The 18,716-nt window shown below is 43.6% G+C and overlaps 1 protein-coding gene across 1 annotated transcript; it reads right to left on the bottom strand.

Annotated features, from left to right (window-relative positions):
• Positions 1–2,885: 2,885 nt before the first annotated feature.
• DBX1 (developing brain homeobox 1) lies at positions 2,886–8,840 on the bottom strand. The gene is made up of 4 exons (XM_054027435.1): positions 8,334–8,840; positions 7,604–7,705; positions 5,351–5,553; positions 2,886–4,272 (listed from the first exon to the last, which is right to left on the bottom strand). Exons 1-4 carry the CDS (start codon positions 8,701–8,703, stop codon positions 3,895–3,897), a joined length of 1,053 nt encoding a protein of 350 aa, XP_053883410.1. The 5' UTR covers positions 8,704–8,840; the 3' UTR covers positions 2,886–3,894.
• Between the last annotated feature and the right edge of the window lie 9,876 nt (positions 8,841–18,716).

The raw sequence follows: 18,716 nt of genomic DNA, 5'->3' as shown, positions 1-18,716 counted from the left end.
AAGTTTTGCTTTCTCTCCCTATCTGTATTTGAAGTTCATTTTACTTTTTTACCTTTTTTAAGAGTACAGAGCAACATCAAAACAAAATATCCAGAAATCTGCAAACTCAATGAGCCTTGTGCTCTGAAGTCAGGTGCTTTTGAAAATCCCACTCTTTGTCTGTGCAAACAAGAATCTGGGTGAAATTCACCCCATTGCAGAAAGCCAAGGACAGAAGTACTGTACAGGTGCTGTGCTGGTAGGGTGACCAGATGTCTTGATTTTATAGAGACAGTCCCAATATTCAGGGCTCTGTCTTAAATAGGCACCTATTACCCTCACCTCCACCCCCTGTCCCAATTTTTCACACTTGTTATCTGGTTATCTTATGTGCTGGCCCAATGCACCATGGTGTATTTCACCTTCATGGTATTGTGGGTATCGCCAAACTGGATCAGACTAATGGTCCATCTAGCCTGGGATTCTTTCTTTGAAAGTGGTGCAAGAAACCTCTTAATGCACGATAATGGAATAATCTGCCCATACAACAAGTCTTTTCTTAATCCCTGTCAGTTACAGTTTGGCTTCTCCATGAGTGTTTATAGCTCTTATTTTTTTACACATGTTCATATGATAACTAAAGTAACTGCAGATGGTCTGATTATACATATACCCATTGAAGTCCATGGGAGTTTGCCATTGACTTTAATAAGGCCAGGATTTCATCCCTAATCCTTTTTAGAAGCCTACTGAGCTCTTGACTTTAATATGATCTTGTAGCAATCAGTTCCAAAGGTTAATTATGCATTTTGTGTGGGTTTTTTTGAAACTCTGTCCAAATTAATGTCATTAATGCTATATGATGAAATCTTGACGAAAGCTCATTTTATGTTACATGAATTGAACTGTCCAACTGTGCTCAGTGGAGGTGATGTAATGTATCCACAGATAATAGGGAGGGAGCAGAAGAGGAGGGGGATATTGTATACTAACCCTGGACTAATTTGTCTCTTCCAGCTGCTCCCAAAAAAAGGGAGAAATCCTCTCCGACTTATACTGCACTCAAATGAGACAAAAACTCCTGTTAATGTACAATTGTTAATTTTCAACCATCATGTTCAGAGGGGCCTTGAGTCAAGAGTTTAAAAAGTAATTAGTGTTTTTGGGTGCCTCCATTTTTGGCTGCCCAGCTTTAGACACCTTCATGGGGACTGATTTTCAGAGGATGGGAACACTTTAAGAAAATCAGGCTCCTGTAAGGCATCTCTGGTTGGACACCCAAAATCACTAATTACTTAAAACTCTTGGCCATGATTATTGTCATCTTATGTCATAAGTGGAGTTTTGGTCACAAAACATCAATTTAAATAAAATAGCAAAGGATGAGACTAAGGAGAGAAAATGCTCTGAGACTTTGTCTTTCCTTGTCAGTGGACAGGTCATCAATTAATCCTGACCCAAATTTAGTTGTTGACAAAATGATAATATTGGAATAAAAAGGGCACAATGTATGGGATGTAACTGTGTTTTTAGCACTTAAGCACAGACCAATAAAGAACCTTCACTCAACGCCAAATAAGTGCTTTGGCAATTGTCAATGCCTTTTTCTTTGTAGATCAGCTTTACAATTACCCAGTGAGTGAATCATAGAAGTTAGAGATGAAAAAGACCTATTAGGTCATCTAATCCATCCCTGCAGCCAGTTCAGAACTATTCCATGCAGTATAATCCCCATTCCAATTTTAAATGTTTCAAGCAATGGGGCTCCCATAATGTCCTTGAAGAGATTATTCCACAATTGTCAGGGATTTCCCCATAATTCCTGATATTCAGCCTAATTGTTCCTTTGCTTAATTTCATTGCATTACTTCTAGTTGTAAATCCTAAAGATTATTCTCCTTTCTTGGAACCCAATCCTGCTCCCTTTGGAGTCAATGAGAGTTTTGCTGTTGGATTTAATGGAAGAAGTATTGTGCTCTTGGTGTTTTAAATACTTGTGAATGGTTATCATAGACCTTAGTCCTCATCTTTAATGGAACATCATTGAGTCCCTAATATGAGGTTGAAACAGTTAAAATTATAAATAAAATATAAAAGGCACAGGCCCTACCCCAACTCTGCTGGCATTACTGATCTGAGGATAGTGTGGTATTACTAGTTTGGAGCCAGATCCTGGTAACATTGTGTTGTAAGCCCTCCACACAATTGTGTAGGCAGGATGGGGCTTAAAGCTTCTAAATTGTCTGCTTGTTCCAAACTGAGTTACTAAAAGGGTCACAGACTTGATGTGGTGTTCTCATATTTGGAGTAACAACTTGTTGTGTACCCGGAGTTTCCCTTTTTCTTTGATTCTTCCCTCCCCATGCAAACATTCTGACCACATGGGACCCAGTCTAGGACTTCAGGCTGCTCAGCACCATGTAGGACTGGGCCTATGGGGTCTAGGGTTTGCCCTCTGATGTTGGTTTGGGTGCGGGTTGGAGTTGGAGGAAAACGGAATCATAACTGAGGAAGATGCAAACTCTTGCTCATGCATAGCACTGTAGTTAGCGAGATTATTTGTGGAAGTACGGGCTACTCATAGGAATAAGGGTTTCAGGACAGTCCCATACCCTTAAAAATCTATTTAGTAACACAATTGAAATGTAGCAGTTTTAAATTAAAGTGCTGATATGGGTGTTATATAATCTCTGGTCCTGATATTCTCCTGTTGTTGTTCATACATTCCTTTGTTCCCAGACACAACCTACAGCAGCCTGTAAACAGACTGACATGACCAACCACAGAAATCTACTTTTTATTTGGCATTCATTCCCTTTATTATATATACATATTTAAAATCTGTACACATAAAATACAAAATAAAAGTGTTTTTTATAAGTTACACAGTTAAACAGCTACTTTTTTTAGTTTAAAAACCATTAAAAAACAAGAGAGAAATCTTATCAGTCCATCTTTATACTCATTCACAGTAACCTTGGTATAAAACATCCATACAGCGTAAGTGTACAAAATAGTGTACAGTTCATAAAAGCTGTGCAAAGACAGCAAAGTTCAGTCAAAAATCGAAGAGGCATATCCATTATCCTCCATCCACATTAAACCTCTACTAGAAGCAATGTAGAAATTGATCACAGATGTGTGGACAAAAAGTGGTTTAGAGAGTGCTTCATATATATCATTGCTGCACCAATTAAAATATAAACACATAGATCCCAGTTTTGAAACCCTTGTTCATGCCATTTAGTCCTTACTTCTGAGGGTCTATGTTCTCCCAATTAAGTAACAACATACTCCAAATGTGTCCTACTGACATACATGGAGTATGGTGCTACTGGATGTGATTAAGAGGAGCAGGGTCTGGTCCATGAATAGTTCCACAGGGATTACTCACATGTATAAGGACTACTCATGTAAACAAGGGTTCCAGGATCAGACCATACAACTTTCATCATTTCCATAACTTAATAATAGCGGGGAGTTCTCTTGAAATCTAATAAAAGGATTACAGCATTTACCATGATTTTGTCTCCAAACCACAGTCTCCACTCCATTTAATTACTTCCCCCTTGCTATATACCAAGCATGCCTTCCAAAGCAGGGTGTTCCAATTATCTTGTCTGTGGCTTGCATGGGGAAAATGCAGCTATCCTACAAGTTTGGTTGCTAAACATAGATACAAAGAGAGAGGCTAATGGATGCTATGTATACAAGGCCTCATAAGCAAAGCAAATAGACAAGGAAAGGAATATAAGTGTAGGCAGACCCGGCTATGCCATAAATAACTTGCATGTGAGAACCATGTAGACATTCAGGAGGGACACCACCTCTTCAATTTTATAGTACTTCTATACTTCTATTTATTAATTTACATCTTTGCAAAGTCCCCTGTTGTGGTGGGGGCAGGCAGGAGATCTAAGAGACTGTGATCTCCTCCTCTTCCTCTTCCCCCTCATCATCCTCTTCCTCCGAGTCTGAGAAGTCTGAAGGTTTGCTGGGGCTGCTGGAGTGGGATGGAGAGGGGGGCATCTGGGAGTCCAGTCTGTCCCTCAAGTGCAGGTGCTCTGGAGACTGGTGGTAGGTCAGGGTGTGCCGAGGGCTGGCTGGGCACAGAGGGGACACTTCCTCCTCTTCCTCCTCCTCCTCTGAACATTTCTTGCCTACGTCGCTGAGGTCTGGGTGAGGGTTGAACTTGGTGGGTAAGGTTTGTTCCCTGCAGCCCCCGGAGGAGAGAAGCTCTCTCTCTTTGGAGTTCCTCCACTTCATCCTTCTGTTCTGGAACCAGATCTTCACCTAGATAGAAAGGGATTCACAAAGCCCCGGTCTCCGGTTACACAGAATTGTAGTGTACGCGGCTGGGCACGTGTGTCTTACAGCCCCCCTGGCTGCCACTACCACCGCCACAATGCGCCGCTGCTGAAAGCTTGCCTCGGCCCAGAGGGAGTCTGATAGACTCTCAATTCATGTCAGCTCCCCCGGGGCAGGCAGGGGAGGGTGTGGTCGGTGCCCAGCGCGCAGTAGGCACTAGCAGACTGTAGATGGGCAGCCCTGCTCTACTGGCTCCTGACAGCGATGCCTGGCGTGCTCTCCCTTTCTCCCACTCTGGGCTCTCTGCTGGTCTTTGAACCGCCCTCCCCCCCCCCCCCAATCTGGAACAGCCTTCGGATCTCCCTGCTCCACCTGCCAGGTCGCCGCCTCCTCTCACTCCAGCCCGAGAGGTTACTGCATTCGCCCTGGCCCTTGATCTCTTCTCCCCTGTCCAGCGCTAGCCCGAGCGCAGGCTGGAGGCGGGGAGCGTTACCACCCCGCAGGGCACTGGGTCCCAGCCAGCCCTACTGAGGTCTGTGGGAGCGAAGAGCGCCCGGGAGCTGGCAAGATCGGATCCTAAATTGTAAGATCTTTGGGGTAAAGCTCTTGTCCAGGCTCCATCGGTGTGCACCAGGCGTGAGAGGATAAAGGTAGCGAAGCGGTGACATGTGAGAAGGGGAGGAAGGATAGGGAAACCCCATCCCAGCAAGCGAGGCGATCCCTCGTTGTGTACACGCTGTAACTCCCCACCCAGGGAATCCACATCTCTTCTCCCCCGTGTGTGTCTCTGGGGGCTCTACCAGCATTTTGCTGAGTACATAAGGACACGCTGTTTATCCTGATGGGCAGTGTGCTAAGTGCCCTTAAGGTGACGCCCAGCAGCTGGCAGGATTGGCCCCAATGGCCCAGTGACGAACATCCCCGCCAGTGGCCTGCGAAAGGCCCTCCCCTTGGATGGCGTAATGCTGATCCCATGGCTGGTCCTCGGGCTCCCATGCCAGCCCGCCCAGGATGAATGCCATCCCCCCCCCCCATGCACACACACGCGGGGGTTGTTAGTTACCTGCGAGTCTTTGAGCCCCAGTTTGGCTGCCAGCTTTTTCCTGTCTGGTTTGCTGATGTACTTCTGCTTCTGAAACATTTTCTCCAGAGCTTTGCGTTGCACGTCCGAGAAGACTGCCCTGCGAAGCATCCCTCTGCGGGGCTTCCCTCTAGCAGCCAGGGGCCAGGAGAAAGTGCCGGGGATCGGCACCACAGAGGAGGACGCTGGGGAAAGAGACTAAGCTGAGCTAGCCAAGAAACTGCAAACAGGCTTTCCCCCCCGCTTTCTGCTTCTCCGCTTCTCTCCCCTTCTTTCCTTTAACTTCTTGGCACTTTCTCCAGCTTTTTCTTTCTTCTCTTTTTCATCCTTCTTTCTGTCTTTTTCACTCTCTCTCGCCATCTCCCCCCCCCCACCCTTCTTTCACTCTGTACACACATCCCACTGAATGGACCAGCACCTATAAACCTGAAGCAATGAAAGGAACTTTACGCTTAAATAACTGTCCCTTTCAACAAGTGATAACTAGGATTAGATACATCAACTGAAACGTGTAAAATGTATCAATAGTGGGCTGTTTTGTTATGTGTTTCAAAGGTTTGCAGCTTGAAAAGGCAAAGCGAGGCGTACCAACTGAAATAGAGGTATAATAAAAAAGCTTTTTTCTCTCTCCAAAGTATTTGATTTTTTCAGAAGCTTTTATCATTTCAGACACTTTATTATTCTTGAGATGAAAATGAGGGACTTTTCTGGTTTGAACAAAAAAGTCCTCTTTAGATGCAGTTTTGATCAATCAGTATTCATCTTTTTTATATTAATCTTCCCTCCCCCCTTACAAAACTTGAAGAATTCAATCCGAAGACATGAAAAGTAACAGCTAATTAGCACATTGACTGGTTCCCAATGGTATTGGTATGATAAAAAGGGCACAGTTTCGCCTTAAAAAAAAATCCCAAAGAGAGACAGAGATTCTAATGAAGCGTGAATGGTAATTGTGTAGTAATGAACTAACAGAAAAAGACTGAGGACAAGCAGCTAAAGCCATATATTATTGGAACAAAAGAGATTTACACTTTCAAACTAAACACAACTGCATGCCAAGCTCCTTGGGAGAATACTGATGACACAGTCTTCTCTTTCCCCAAATCATTTTCATTAAATGGACATGAAAAGCTATTTATAAAGCTCAAGTTGTTTTTGTTAGGCCATTCACATGCTGGAGAAAAGAAGCAAATTCCATTATCAGGAGCATGAATGGAAGAGCTTGGATTATTTTCTTCCTCTTTTTTTAAAAAAATATTAATAGCTTGTTTGTCTAATTAGATTTTTTTTAATTGTTGCCCCAAATCCTGACACTATAGGACTCAGATCTCAATACCCTGAGCCTTCTTGATTTTTATCTTTCTTAATCGGTGTAAATTTTATGACATTTTAATAGCCATTAATTAATATAGATAAATATATGAAGACCCAAGAACGAAATGATTAATATACTCTCAGGTTGTAAGGGGATAAGATTTGCATTTCAATGTAACTATTATTGGGAGAAGGGGATAATACTTAATAATAATATGACACTGAAGACACAAAGTAGACAATGAAAAGGTTAATGGACTTTTCATCGTAGTCTTGATTTGTTTTGTTTACCTGCCCAGACCGTATTTGTAAATTTTCTAATGGACAGGGATTTGGGGTATGTATGTGGCTTTTTTGCCACACCGAATTCCCAAACAAGGGAACGCTCCATGTGGTCTTGTGAAAATACTGGAACACTGAATGACCCTTAATGGGAAATTAGCCCATGGCTGGTAAATGTCTATCAGCAGCATGGTAAAGTCAGCGCTAGGTCTGTGTGTGGCTGCCCAGAGGGAGCTGACCAAATTGGTCATGGTGCTGAAACTTTTGTTGGGGATCACCGGCAGAGTGCACTGACTCTGTGGGAAAACCGCAGCCATGAAGAGGATGCCAGCAGCTTCTCTGTGAGAAGGGAACCGCCTCAAATTTGGACCATGACAATTCCGGCTAATTTGTAGATCAGGGGGGAATTGGTACGAAATGTCAAGCAGTCACTGCTTGTGCTAAATAGGGCATCAAATTGGCGCGACTGATTCTTGAATGTTGTTCTCCGTCCAACCTCTGAACTAGAGCATAACCCCCAAGGGTGGACGGAGAAATATGACTGGGATATGCCCCGAACAATTAAGGGGGGTGGGAGTGGAGGAGAGCGATGAAATATAGGAGTCAGGAGAGGGAAGGCTGAGGGGTCTTGAGACCTACCTGGGAAATAAGAAGATCTGATAAAAGGCTGGAAGGATCCTTCAAAGTATGGAAAGGAGAATGTCTTTGGAGGGACACTCGGAAGCAACGCAGGGGAGGTTTCTGGCAAAAATAAAAGCAAATAAAAAAAAGATATTTACCGTTCATTGGATTCCACCAGTAGCAGGAAGAGAGCAGTGGAGATGATAAAGTAGCAGCTCAATACAACATTTCTTCCCTAAAGCAGATGCAGACGGATCAAATTAATCTGCCTGGTTCTAGTTTAAAAAATAATCCCCTTCCTGGGAGTGTTTTGTTTTCTTTTTGCCAGGGAACTGATACTAACGAGGCAGAGATTAGTCACTTTGGCATCGTTTATCAGAACCGACAAACAAACAAACCGCTCTGCTCTCCGAAATTTAGAGGGACCCTCATCATTTCTGCAAAGATTCAAGAGGCAATGCGGCAGAACGAACGGAGAGCCAGGGCCTCCCATTACTCTTCAACCAATGCTCTGCAGAAGGTCTCTGATTCTCGATTGCAGGTCTCTCCCTCCCTCCCCCCCCCCGCCCCTTCCTCAACCATTCAGATGATGATCATTTCTTCAACATTGGCAGTGATGTATAGGAAGAACCCCCCGCTCCCCCTTAACGTACTTAATGGTTTTCCGATTGGAAAACACTGCACAGGAATAAGCTCCTGCTAGTCCTCCTGAAACACTAAATTGAGGCGCTAAAAGTTGGTCGCTTACCAGCTCTAGGAGTGGACGAGAGGATGGCGTTGACCCCAAACTTCAGGAAAGTGGAATCGTTATTGGATGAGACTGAAGTCTGCGGGGAACAGACCCTCCTAGCGCTAGAGGTGTTGCAGCTGACGAGCTCTGATGTCACAGTGTCTGTCCTGGCTGTGCTGGTCCCGGAGGCTGGAGGGGACATGCTAGGCGGAGGGCCGTTCCGAGGCAGGTAACTGGCAGGCCTGCTGATCCTGATCAAATCTTCCACCAAGAAGCTAGAATGGCTAGAAAAGGCTGACTGCAGAGACTGAGGCAAAGTTAAAGTAGGAGTTGGCCGCAGGAGATTCGGGTACACAGCCGGAGGAGCTATGAGACTTGGGAACATCATCGCAGAGGCTGAGCAAATACTTTTCAGGGTCCAAGGAACCTGGCTTGGTATTTTTTTCTGCTTTGCAAACCTCTTTAGTAAAGATCCAACTAGTAAGTCTGGCAGGGTTCTCTTTGCCCTTCCTCCTGGATGATGGGTTTTATAGTGGTCAGCCCTGCTAAAGCTCTTTCAAAAGTGACAGCTCGAACAAAGGGGTTCAACAAAGTTCTCCACTTGAGCTTCATTCATCGAGAGCTCTGGGCTTTCTGATTGGTCCAGGGGTGCAATTTATGATTGGATTAGACTTCATAAACAAGCAATGCACAATGGCCTTGCAACAAAGAAAGTGTAGTCATCAATTTTGCATATTGACCGCCTCTTTGGAATACATTTCTCCAAAGGCTCCCAGCAGGGTTTTGTTCAGAAGCAACACACACAAGCTAATTAAATGCCTATTTAAAAGTTTCAAATGACATCTTGCCTCATAGAAAAAGAATTATTTAAAGAAAGCACTAAATTTATTTGCTGCTCCCCTGCCGAGTTTAGGAAATAAATCAATAAATATTCATACAAACTTATCTATCTACGGGCTGTCAAAAAAGCACCATTTTTGAATAATGGAAGATACAAATTAGTGAACATAAAATTAAACTCTGCTGATGAAAAGATCCTGATATTGGATCTGATTGTTTTCTGAAAATGTCTTCCGTGCTATCGTATGCAGTGAAATTTGAAAGTATACTGTACGTATGAAAGACAATCTTTTCTATCCAAAAAATCAAGCCTACAAACATTGGAATAATATAAACCGATCTGAATGATTATATCTGGTTTTGTTACTATGCCGATGATTGGATAGCAAATAAGTAATTTTATGTGTTCAAACAACAGGTTTGCACATAAACTTAAATATAATAGTTATTTTAGTGCATAAGGAACTATGAGGAAATATGAATATTAAAAATAGAAAAGACCTATACAACTCTTTTTAGTAACACAACAAACAATTGACATTTTAAGTCGGCTGTTAGGGTTTATCTAATCTATTTTTTAAAATGGTAGAAATAAACATTTTTTGAAAGTGAAGGCGAGTGAAACATTCCAACGTCTTGATCCATATTACTAACCTAAGTATTCTTTGAGTAAGTGCCATTTTTTTGTAAACAGCAGTTTTAAAAATATAGCTTGAATCCTTCTCAGATCCCCCCAAAAGCATATTCAATGGCTTTTTTTATCTGAGTCTTTGAAAGTATATTTAATTATGTCCCCCAAAACAGAGAGCCCACTACTTTTCTCTGGGAACAAGTACTATTTTAAGGGAATAGTTTAAAAAGTGATTTTCTGTTAGCCCTTTTAATGGCAAATATGGAAATATATGAAATTGTAGTTAATTTTCGTTGGGGTAGGTCGATGAAAGAGGCTATTGAAAAGTGGTTTTACCTGATTTCTCTGTTAAATAATATAACAGATGTGTTAAATGTTTTAAAAGCACCCTATTCAGTTCTTTGGTGTTGCGGAACCTTTGCAAGCAGAAGTGTGCAGCCTCAGCCATGCAGCCTTTATCCTATTAACCATGAACTAACTGTCACCTTCAGCTGTTTTCTCTTTTTACTTTTTAACACAAAGCTTTCTCAAAAATCTTATTAACCAGCTTTATTTCTCTCGATGGTTTTTGTCCGGGTGTTTTGTGTTGATTATCTCCATGTCGATGCTTTAACCATTCAATAAAAGTGCATCTGCGATTTATATCACATTAGGGAAGAAAGAAAGTCTGTTAAACCTCTCCCTTGATTCAAATCAAACAGTTATTTATTAGAGAGGACGGAACTGGCCATCGAAATTATATGATGCTGACAAGTTTCCCCAACGCTATTCCAAGGCTCCAACAACCTATCGCTTGTAAGAGTATATGGTGATTCAGAAGATCTTCGGTATCAGTTTAAGAACTCTGCGATTTTTAAAATTAGTGTTAACGTTTTGCAGAAGGAAGGAAGAAAGAGAACCCCAGCAAGACCTACGAAGGAACTAACTAAGATCAAATGAAGCCCAGTTCCAAAACACCTGCACTTGGAAGCTGGCACAGTTTATGCACTACTCCAAGTCACAGTGGGGAGGCTTAGTCTGTCGGTACCATATCCTGCTCTGTTTTTTTGCATTTACTTCTTTTCTTACCATAGCATTTCCCTACGGATAGGGCGAGACCATGCTGTATGCCTGGCTGCTCTCAAGGTGTTACTTTCAGGCAAGTGGAACAGTAGCAAATAAAACAATCGAATAGAACGTTGCAAACAATAAATAATGAATTCTTCCCAACTCCCACCCCCAAACGCGGTATTTCCCAGCAGAACTTGAGTGTCTAGAAGAGCAGCCCAGGCGGATCTGAGAACACATAGTTTTTACAGTCATTATGTTCCATTGAGATGATTTACTCCTTTCTTTACATATACATCGGGGGCATTTTGCCTCACTATAGACCAACTGCTGCTAATTTCTCTGGTTTTTAAAAAAGGGGCTGACATTTTCTGGAAGGTTGGGTCAAACGCATGCTGTGGCACACGTGGACCCAGTTCCTTGTGATATGTCTTAGCACACTCATAAAGAATTCCTTAAGCACCAAGGCAAAAGGGACTAGACATCTATTGAAAGGGAAGATAGACCATAAGAAACCAAGAAATCGGACGAAAGGATCTTATTTTAAGTGATCTCCTTTGGAAGTTTCTTTTTCAAAGGCAGTGATCGTTTAAGAGAAGGGAATTCTAATGTCTGGAGATAAAACCTGTGACTAATGCCGTTTGACCTATGCTCATGTGGTTTTGTGCTTCCTGCCATTCATTTTAATGTCGTTATCTTCAAATTTATTTCTTAAAAGTGACTCGCGTTCTTTGTCGCCCCCTCTGAGTTTAAAAAAAAAATCGAGGAGAAAAACTTTTGAAGTCTGCGTGTGTCACACTCCCAGGCTGCTGGTATTCTGCGCGGACTTGTCCGAGAGAGCCAGAACTTTGCATTGGCACTCAGATTGCTTCACCTAATATACAGAATTCTGATTGTGTCAATTAGATCATCTCCTCCCGTTCAGTATCATTTGTACAATGTCACTCCGTGTCGGTCATATTTACAAGGTCTCAATCATTTTGGAGGGAGGATATGCGACGCCTGAACCGAAAAGCAGGAAATAACTTTTAAAGACAGAGACTGGGGATTTGATGCTACAGCACCTCAAAAGCGATTGGTTGTTTTTGTAGGTCCCTGTAAAAGAGGGATGTGGTAGGGTTTTGTTTAAAGCTCTGCGATGTTTTACTCAACTGGCATTGCCCGCCAAGATATTTGCACAGCTGCCCAGCTTGCAAATCAGAAACATGAATCAATTTCAGAACGGATCGCGGGCAAGTATTTTTTATGAAAATAGAGAGCTCAGCGGTATTTCAGAGGCTGTGTCTCACTCACACAGTTATTGTGTCTTGTACCCGCCTTGGGCTTGTAGAGCAATTTCAAGATAATAAACAAATGAAAAGTTCTGATTTGTTTTAATTAAGCAGAAAAAAATCAAACCCAAACGCGTTAACGTACTATTCAGTTGTAAACTATCACAAAGGAAAATGATCGTGGAATATCTTTATAAACCATCAACTTTAATTCACTATTTGACATGTGCAGCGATTAAAGGAGACAGATTTGTAGTCACCGGTTTGCTCCATTCTATTTATTGGTCTTTATTTGCTAAACACTTTTTTGCAAGCTCCTGGAGCTCTTTGTAGCGCTCTCGAGTGCAGCTGGGAGCCAGGTAGCAGCCTGGAGCCTCCCTGTTGCTGATTCAGAGAGCGGAAGGGCTCTGTATACTATGGACACTTGGACTTGTTGTTCTGAAAATCTATAGAGTAAAGATATACGTAGCTTTTATTTTTTCTGGGGGAGGGGAAGGTGGATGCTCTATCCCTCGAGTTTAATGCGTTTCCAAGCTCTTTAATGATGCTTAGCCACCTCGTTGAGAGCTTAAATGCAGGCTGTTGGTGCGAAGCTGCATTAAGACACCTAAGGCGTTCACCTTTAGAATTCAACACAAGGAACAGTAACTGTTGGTTCGTTCAAAGCTTTTCTAGATCCCCCTTTTTCTTGAAAATCCTTCTATTGTGCCAATCAAGCAGATGGTTTGCAGGAAATATAGCTTGGCCCCAGTGACCGAAACTAATTTTAATTAGCTTTCCAAGCCTGGCACGTTTGTTTTGCTCTTACAAAATAGCTAAAAAACAGCTGGCAAGGGTGAATTAAACCCATTAAAGACACATTTATAAGAAATTATATTCACATAGGTTGCCTGAACCCCCCCCCCCCGCCCCAAGAGGGGAGAGAGGAGCGTATTGAAATGAAAATGTCCCCGAACACACTGCCCTCCTTAACATCGCTTGAAAGTCTCAAAACATTTTACTAAATAGATTAACTTGACTATTGTTTTGCATCACATTTATCAGCTTCATTAAGTGAATAGCTGAACAAATATATTACGCATGCATGAAAAGCTCTTTTGGGGGCTGCCTTATTGTGTCCTCAGCCCTGACAGGTGGTTAACTGTGTTTCTCTCCCCCCCTCCCGCGTAAAGAAAGAGGGGATCTTGGATAGAGCGCACAACCCAGACTTGGCAGAGAGACCTAGAAGGGAGAGCTACTTTCTTCTACCCCACCATTCATTCTAGCCAGCCCAGAGTGCACACAATCTGTAATGGAACCATATGATCTGATCATGTCAAAAGTAATTAACTTTAGTTTTGTCTTTGTGTCTTGCTTGCGCTTTAGTAATGCATTCCAAGCCTGTTTAATTTGCTTCTTTTCTTTCAACTTTTGATTATTTTGTCGTTTTCATCTGTTTATCTTTTCCTCACCTGTCCCTTTGATTTTTTTTAAATCTAGTGTATTCCAGTCTTCTGCTCTCTTCTCCTTCGTTCTGTTTATTTATTAAAAAAAAAAAACAATAAAAGAGAGGGGAAATATTTCGGAGGATTCCAAATTGCTGTATGGGATTTTCCTCTTTGCCGTATTATTGCTTTATCGTTTATTTTATTGTGAGATCTACGGCTGAAACGACACAGGAATTAGGAATTGCTCATTATTTGTATTCCAGTAATCCCGGAGGCTGTAAACTTGCTAGCCATTCTACAAGAGTCAGGGTTTGTGCCCCAAGAGTTTACAATCTAAATAGACAATACACGCAAAGAGTGGGCGAAAGGGATAGAATAAAATCAGAGTGAGCGAAGTGATGGTCTGCAAAAAGCTTCATGCTCGCTCTTTTTTTTTTTTTTTTTTTGGTGCGGTTTGTTGCTGGGTTTAATTTTTGTGTGTGAAATTTTATGTTATCTTCCTAAGGGAGTTTCTAAAACCAAACAAGAAACAAAAACTTGACCCCAACCTTTCTCACAAATCGGATTCCTCCCCCGCTCCCCGCACCCGCCCCTCCCCCGTAAAACTCCCCCAAACAAACCCACAGCCCATTTCTGGCAAGTTTCTTATAAAGCCCTTCTCCAGACACACAGTAGCCTGCTGCAATCTCTAGGACGGGGGATAGGGTTTGCCAGCAAAGTACTGTACCAGGACTTTCCCTGAGCAAGCAGGCTGTCTCGTTTCTAAAAGCCACGGATTTCGTCCCCACTCGCCAGATTACAGCGCGAAAGAAAAAGGTCCCTTTGCAGATGCATTATTGAGGGCGTATTGGTCCTGACTGCAGAGGCACAGAACTGGGGAATGAGTGTGTCCCTCGGTTCCTCTGCAAAGACCCTGGGGACTCAGGGTAATGAACTTTCAGCTTGGTTTAAGGCATTTATTTGCAAGCAGCAACTCTGGCGCTAGTGCAAAGGTTGGGATGACCAGGATTTGAGGGGGCCGTGAGCGACCCAGGGCACCTGAACCTGGGGCGTCTCCTCCTTTGGACTCCTAAATGTGATCAGTCATCAAGTGAGAAATATGAAGTGATGATGCCCCGCTTGCTCCCCTTCATCAGTTCAATTCCAGCCTCAAGCCACGTCCGGCCTCAAAGCCGGGCTGTTGATTCTGTCCTTAATTGACTTTGGTAAAGAGGTGGACTAAGGTGAGGTAGCAACTGACCCGACGGTAGTAAAGGGACGGGGGTGGAGAGACTGCTTTCGGTCTAGAAAATAGACCACTTTTGTTCCGAGAATGATAGGATGAAGTCTGTTCATTGTCTCTGTCTCCCTTCACCCCCCTTAAATGGTTCCTGTAAGGGGACCAGAGGCTGATCTCAATCCTGTGGGCTGCTGGAGGAGCACATGGAAAGTGTAGTCTGGCAAATGGGAAGGAGGGCAGAAACAGCCACTTTTAAAAAGACAATCCCACTCTGGGTTAAAACTAGGACCTCGCTTCCCACCTCCCACGCCCCTCCATCCCCCATCTTACCAAAGGAAAAAGAAAAGTGAGACCATGCCCTTCCAGACGCCTTGACTTTGACCTTTACAACTAATACCAGCCAGTATTTCCCTTCTTTGGGACTTAAACCTCGTTGGTGATGAGGAAGGTGGCTGAAGAGAAGCCAAAGGAGGGGTTTTATTTGCTCCTTTAGCTGTAGGAAACACACATACATTGTGTGAGTCAGTAGTTAAACCAGCTCTCATTTAGGGGCTTTCAGGGTGCAGATGGTAGAGTGTATGGGTATGTATGAACGGGCTTTACCTGTTTGTTAGATCCTCTGCTCTTAACCAGCAAGTGATACCACCGCTTTGTTCCACACCGAGAAGTGTTTAGCATGAAATCATCCTCAGCGTACAACCATTAATTTCAGCAGAGGTATTGTACAGCTGGGATAAATGTGGAGTGGCACCGGGTGTTCTGGGAATTGGGATATCTTCTTCAAAACATACCCTCTCCCCATCAAAAGCACAGTATTAAGAATCTCATGAAAGTCTTGATTGGCGGAAGACAATCAATTACCACTTTTAACCCACTACATCTTTCCCAGCAACTACCAAAGGCTTCCAAGGGGAGAAAAATAAGAAATTCAACCGCAGAGTAATTTTTCACTTGCAAGAAACTTTGACCTTTTTTACCTCTCAGATGCTGAAATCTTCTTAGCTCCCTTCTATTTGTATCTTAATAAACCAAGAGAAAAATAAATCAATTGGAGTTCAAGGGTTACACTGCTAGAGGCATTACACTCGTCAATTTAAGATGAGGAAACAGAATAAGTTGATACGAAGTTCAGTGGTTCAGTTTCAAGTTGGTAACTCAAACATAATTATCTTTATACACGTGGGTAACTGGCAGCTACTAGCCACCTTAACTCAGTTATAAGAAAATCTCTGGCATCTTCAGGATGTGACATAAGCAAGATAGAGACTAGGGGTATGTCTACACTTGCAGTGTTTTTGTGTTGTAAGTTTCACCGGTGATAATGAAACTAAGGCCTGGTCTACACTATGAGTTTAGGTTGAATTTAGCAGCGTTAAATCGAATTACCCCTGCACCCGTCCACACAACGAAGCCATTTACTTCGACATAAAGGGCTCTTAAAATCGATTTCTGTACTCCTCCCTGACGAGGGGAGTATCACCAAAATCGACATTGCCATTTTGAATTAGGGTTAGTGTGGCCGCAATTCAACAGTATTGGCCTCCAGGAGCTATCCCACAGTGCACTATTGTGATTGCTCTGGACAGCAATCTGGCCAGGTAGACAGGAAAAGCCCCGCAAACTTTTCAATTTCATTTCCTGTTTGCCCAGTGTGGAGAGCACAGGTGACCATGCAGAGCTCATCAGCACAGGTAACCATGCAGTCTGAGAATCGAAAAAGAGCACCAGCATGGACCATACAGGAGTTACCGGATCTGATCGCTATATGGGGAGAGGATTCTGTGCTAGCAGAACTACATTCCAAAAGATGAAATGCCAAAACATTTGAAAAAAATCTCCAAGGGCATGATGGAGAGAGGCCACAATAGGGACTCACTACAGTGCCGCATGAAAGTTAAGAAGCTCAGACAAGCCTACCAGAAAACCAAAGAAGCAAACAGGAGGTCCATGTCAGAGCCACCACATGCCGCTTCTATGCTGAGCTGCATACAATTCTAGGAGGGGGCTGCCACCACTACCCCACCTCTGACTGTGGATTCTGAGGAGGGGGTACTCTCAGGTACCATGGCCGCATGCAAGCCGAATTCTGTTGCACAGCCCCGTGTCTGTGCTCTCTAACACCAAAGCTGCAGGCACTTAATATTAAGATGCAAAATGCGACCTTGTACCGAAATCACATGTGCTATGTAATTTGAATAGTGTTGTTCACCGTGAAAGAGTATAAGCATTGTTCTGTTAAATGTATCTTTTTAAATACTTCTCTCCCTTTTTTCCCTCCCTCCTGCAGCTGCAAATTTTTCAAGCCTCCCTCTTCCGTCCCGAAGGCTATCTCAGATAAGGTGGCAAAAAAAATGGACGTGAGACTAAATTTTCACTGAAATCATGGAATCGACCCGCAATGAAAGAGCTCATCTGAATGAGTGGAAGGCCATGATATCAAAGTACAGGAAAGATGCCAGTGAACGTGAGGACAGGAGGGACCAACGTGAGGACAGGAGGGACCAACATGAGGAGAGGACAGACGCTCGAGATGAGAGGTGGTGGCAGGAAGATCAGAGGAGGCAGGATGCAATGCTGGGGCTGCTGTGTGAGCAAACGGACGTGTTCCGGCATCTGGTGGAGCTTCAGGAATGGCAGCAGGATCACAGAATGCCGCTGCAGCCCCTGTATAACCACCCTCCCCCCTCACCATGTTCCATAGCTGCCTCACCCAGACATGTAAGAAAGCGGGGGCAGGGGAGGAGGCGGCTCCATGCACCCTCCCACTCCACCTCAGTGGACAGCCCAAGCAAAAGGCTGTCATTATTTTGAACTTTTTTTAGTAGCCTTTTCCTTTCCTCCTATCCTCCTCCCAAACCCCACCCGGGCTACCTTGTCAGTTCTCTCCCTCTTTTTATAGTCAATTAATAAAGAATACATGATTTTTAAATGATAGTGACTTTATTTCCTTTGAACGCAAGCTGTGATCGAAGGGGGAGGGTGGGTTGCTTACAGAGAATGAGTCAATCAAGGGGGCGGGTTTTCATCAAGGAGAAACAAACAGAACTTTCACACTGTAGCCTGGCCAGTCATGAAACAGGTTTTCAAAGCTTCTCTGATGCACAGCGCTTCCTGGTGTGCTCTTCTAATCGCCCTGGTGTCTGGCTGCGTGTAATCAGCAGCCAGGCAATTTGCCTCAGCCTCCCACCCCACCATAAAGGTCTCCCCCTTACTCTCTCAGAGATTGTGGAGCACACAGCAAGCAGCAATAACAATGGGAATATTGGTTTGGCTGAGGTCTGAGCGAGCCAGTAACGTGCGCCAGCGATTCTTTAAACGTCCAAATGCACATTCTACCACCATTCTGCATTTGCTCAGCCTGTAGTTGAACAGCTCCTGACTACTGTCCAGGCTGCCTGTGTGTGGCTTCAAGAGCTATGGCATTAAGGGGTAAGCTGGGTCCCGAAGGATCACTATAGGCATTTCAACATCCCCAACGGTTATTTTCTGGTCTGGGAAGTAAATCCCTTGCTACGGCCGTTTAAACAGATTAGTGTTCCTGAAGATGTGAGCGTCCTGAACCCTTCCCGGCCATCCCACATTGATGTTGGTGAAACTTCCCTTGTGATCCACCTGTGCTTGCAGCACCATTGAAAAGTACCCCTTGAGGTTTATGTACTGGCTGCCCTGGTGCTCCGGTGCCAAGATAGGGATATGGGTTCCATCTATCGCCCCACCACAGTTAGGGAATCCCATTGCAGCAAAGCCATCCACTATGACCTGCACATTTCCCAGAGTCACTACCTTTGGTAGCAGCAGCTCAGTGATTGCTTTGGCTACTTGCATCACAGCAGCCCCCACAATAGATTTGCCCACTCCAAATTGATTCCCGACTGACCAGTAGCTGTCTGGCACTGCAAGCTTCCACAGGGCTATCACCACTCACTTCTCAACTGTGAGGGCAGCACTCATCTTGGTATTCTGGCG

Source organism: Malaclemys terrapin, chromosome 4 (genome assembly GCF_027887155.1).
Source record: "Malaclemys terrapin pileata isolate rMalTer1 chromosome 4, rMalTer1.hap1, whole genome shotgun sequence".
Classification (NCBI taxonomy): Eukaryota; Metazoa; Chordata; order Testudines; family Emydidae; genus Malaclemys; species Malaclemys terrapin.
Note: the sequence above shows the minus strand (reverse complement) of the source record. Positions and strands in the feature narration are given on the sequence as shown.

Excerpts from the sequence above, each read along its gene's own strand:
- DBX1 (XM_054027435.1), bottom strand. The coding sequence starts at position 8,703 with ATGATGTTCCCAAGTCTCATAGCTCCTCCGGCTGTGTACCCGAATCTC. Across the intron at positions 5,554-7,603 it reads CAGATCTTCTTATTTCCCAG|CGTCCTCCTCTGTGGTGCCG; the intron begins GTAGGTCTCAAG and ends CTCTTTCCCCAG. Across the intron at positions 4,273-5,350 it reads TGGGGCTCAAAGACTCGCAG|GTGAAGATCTGGTTCCAGAA; the intron begins GTAACTAACAAC and ends CTTTCTATCTAG.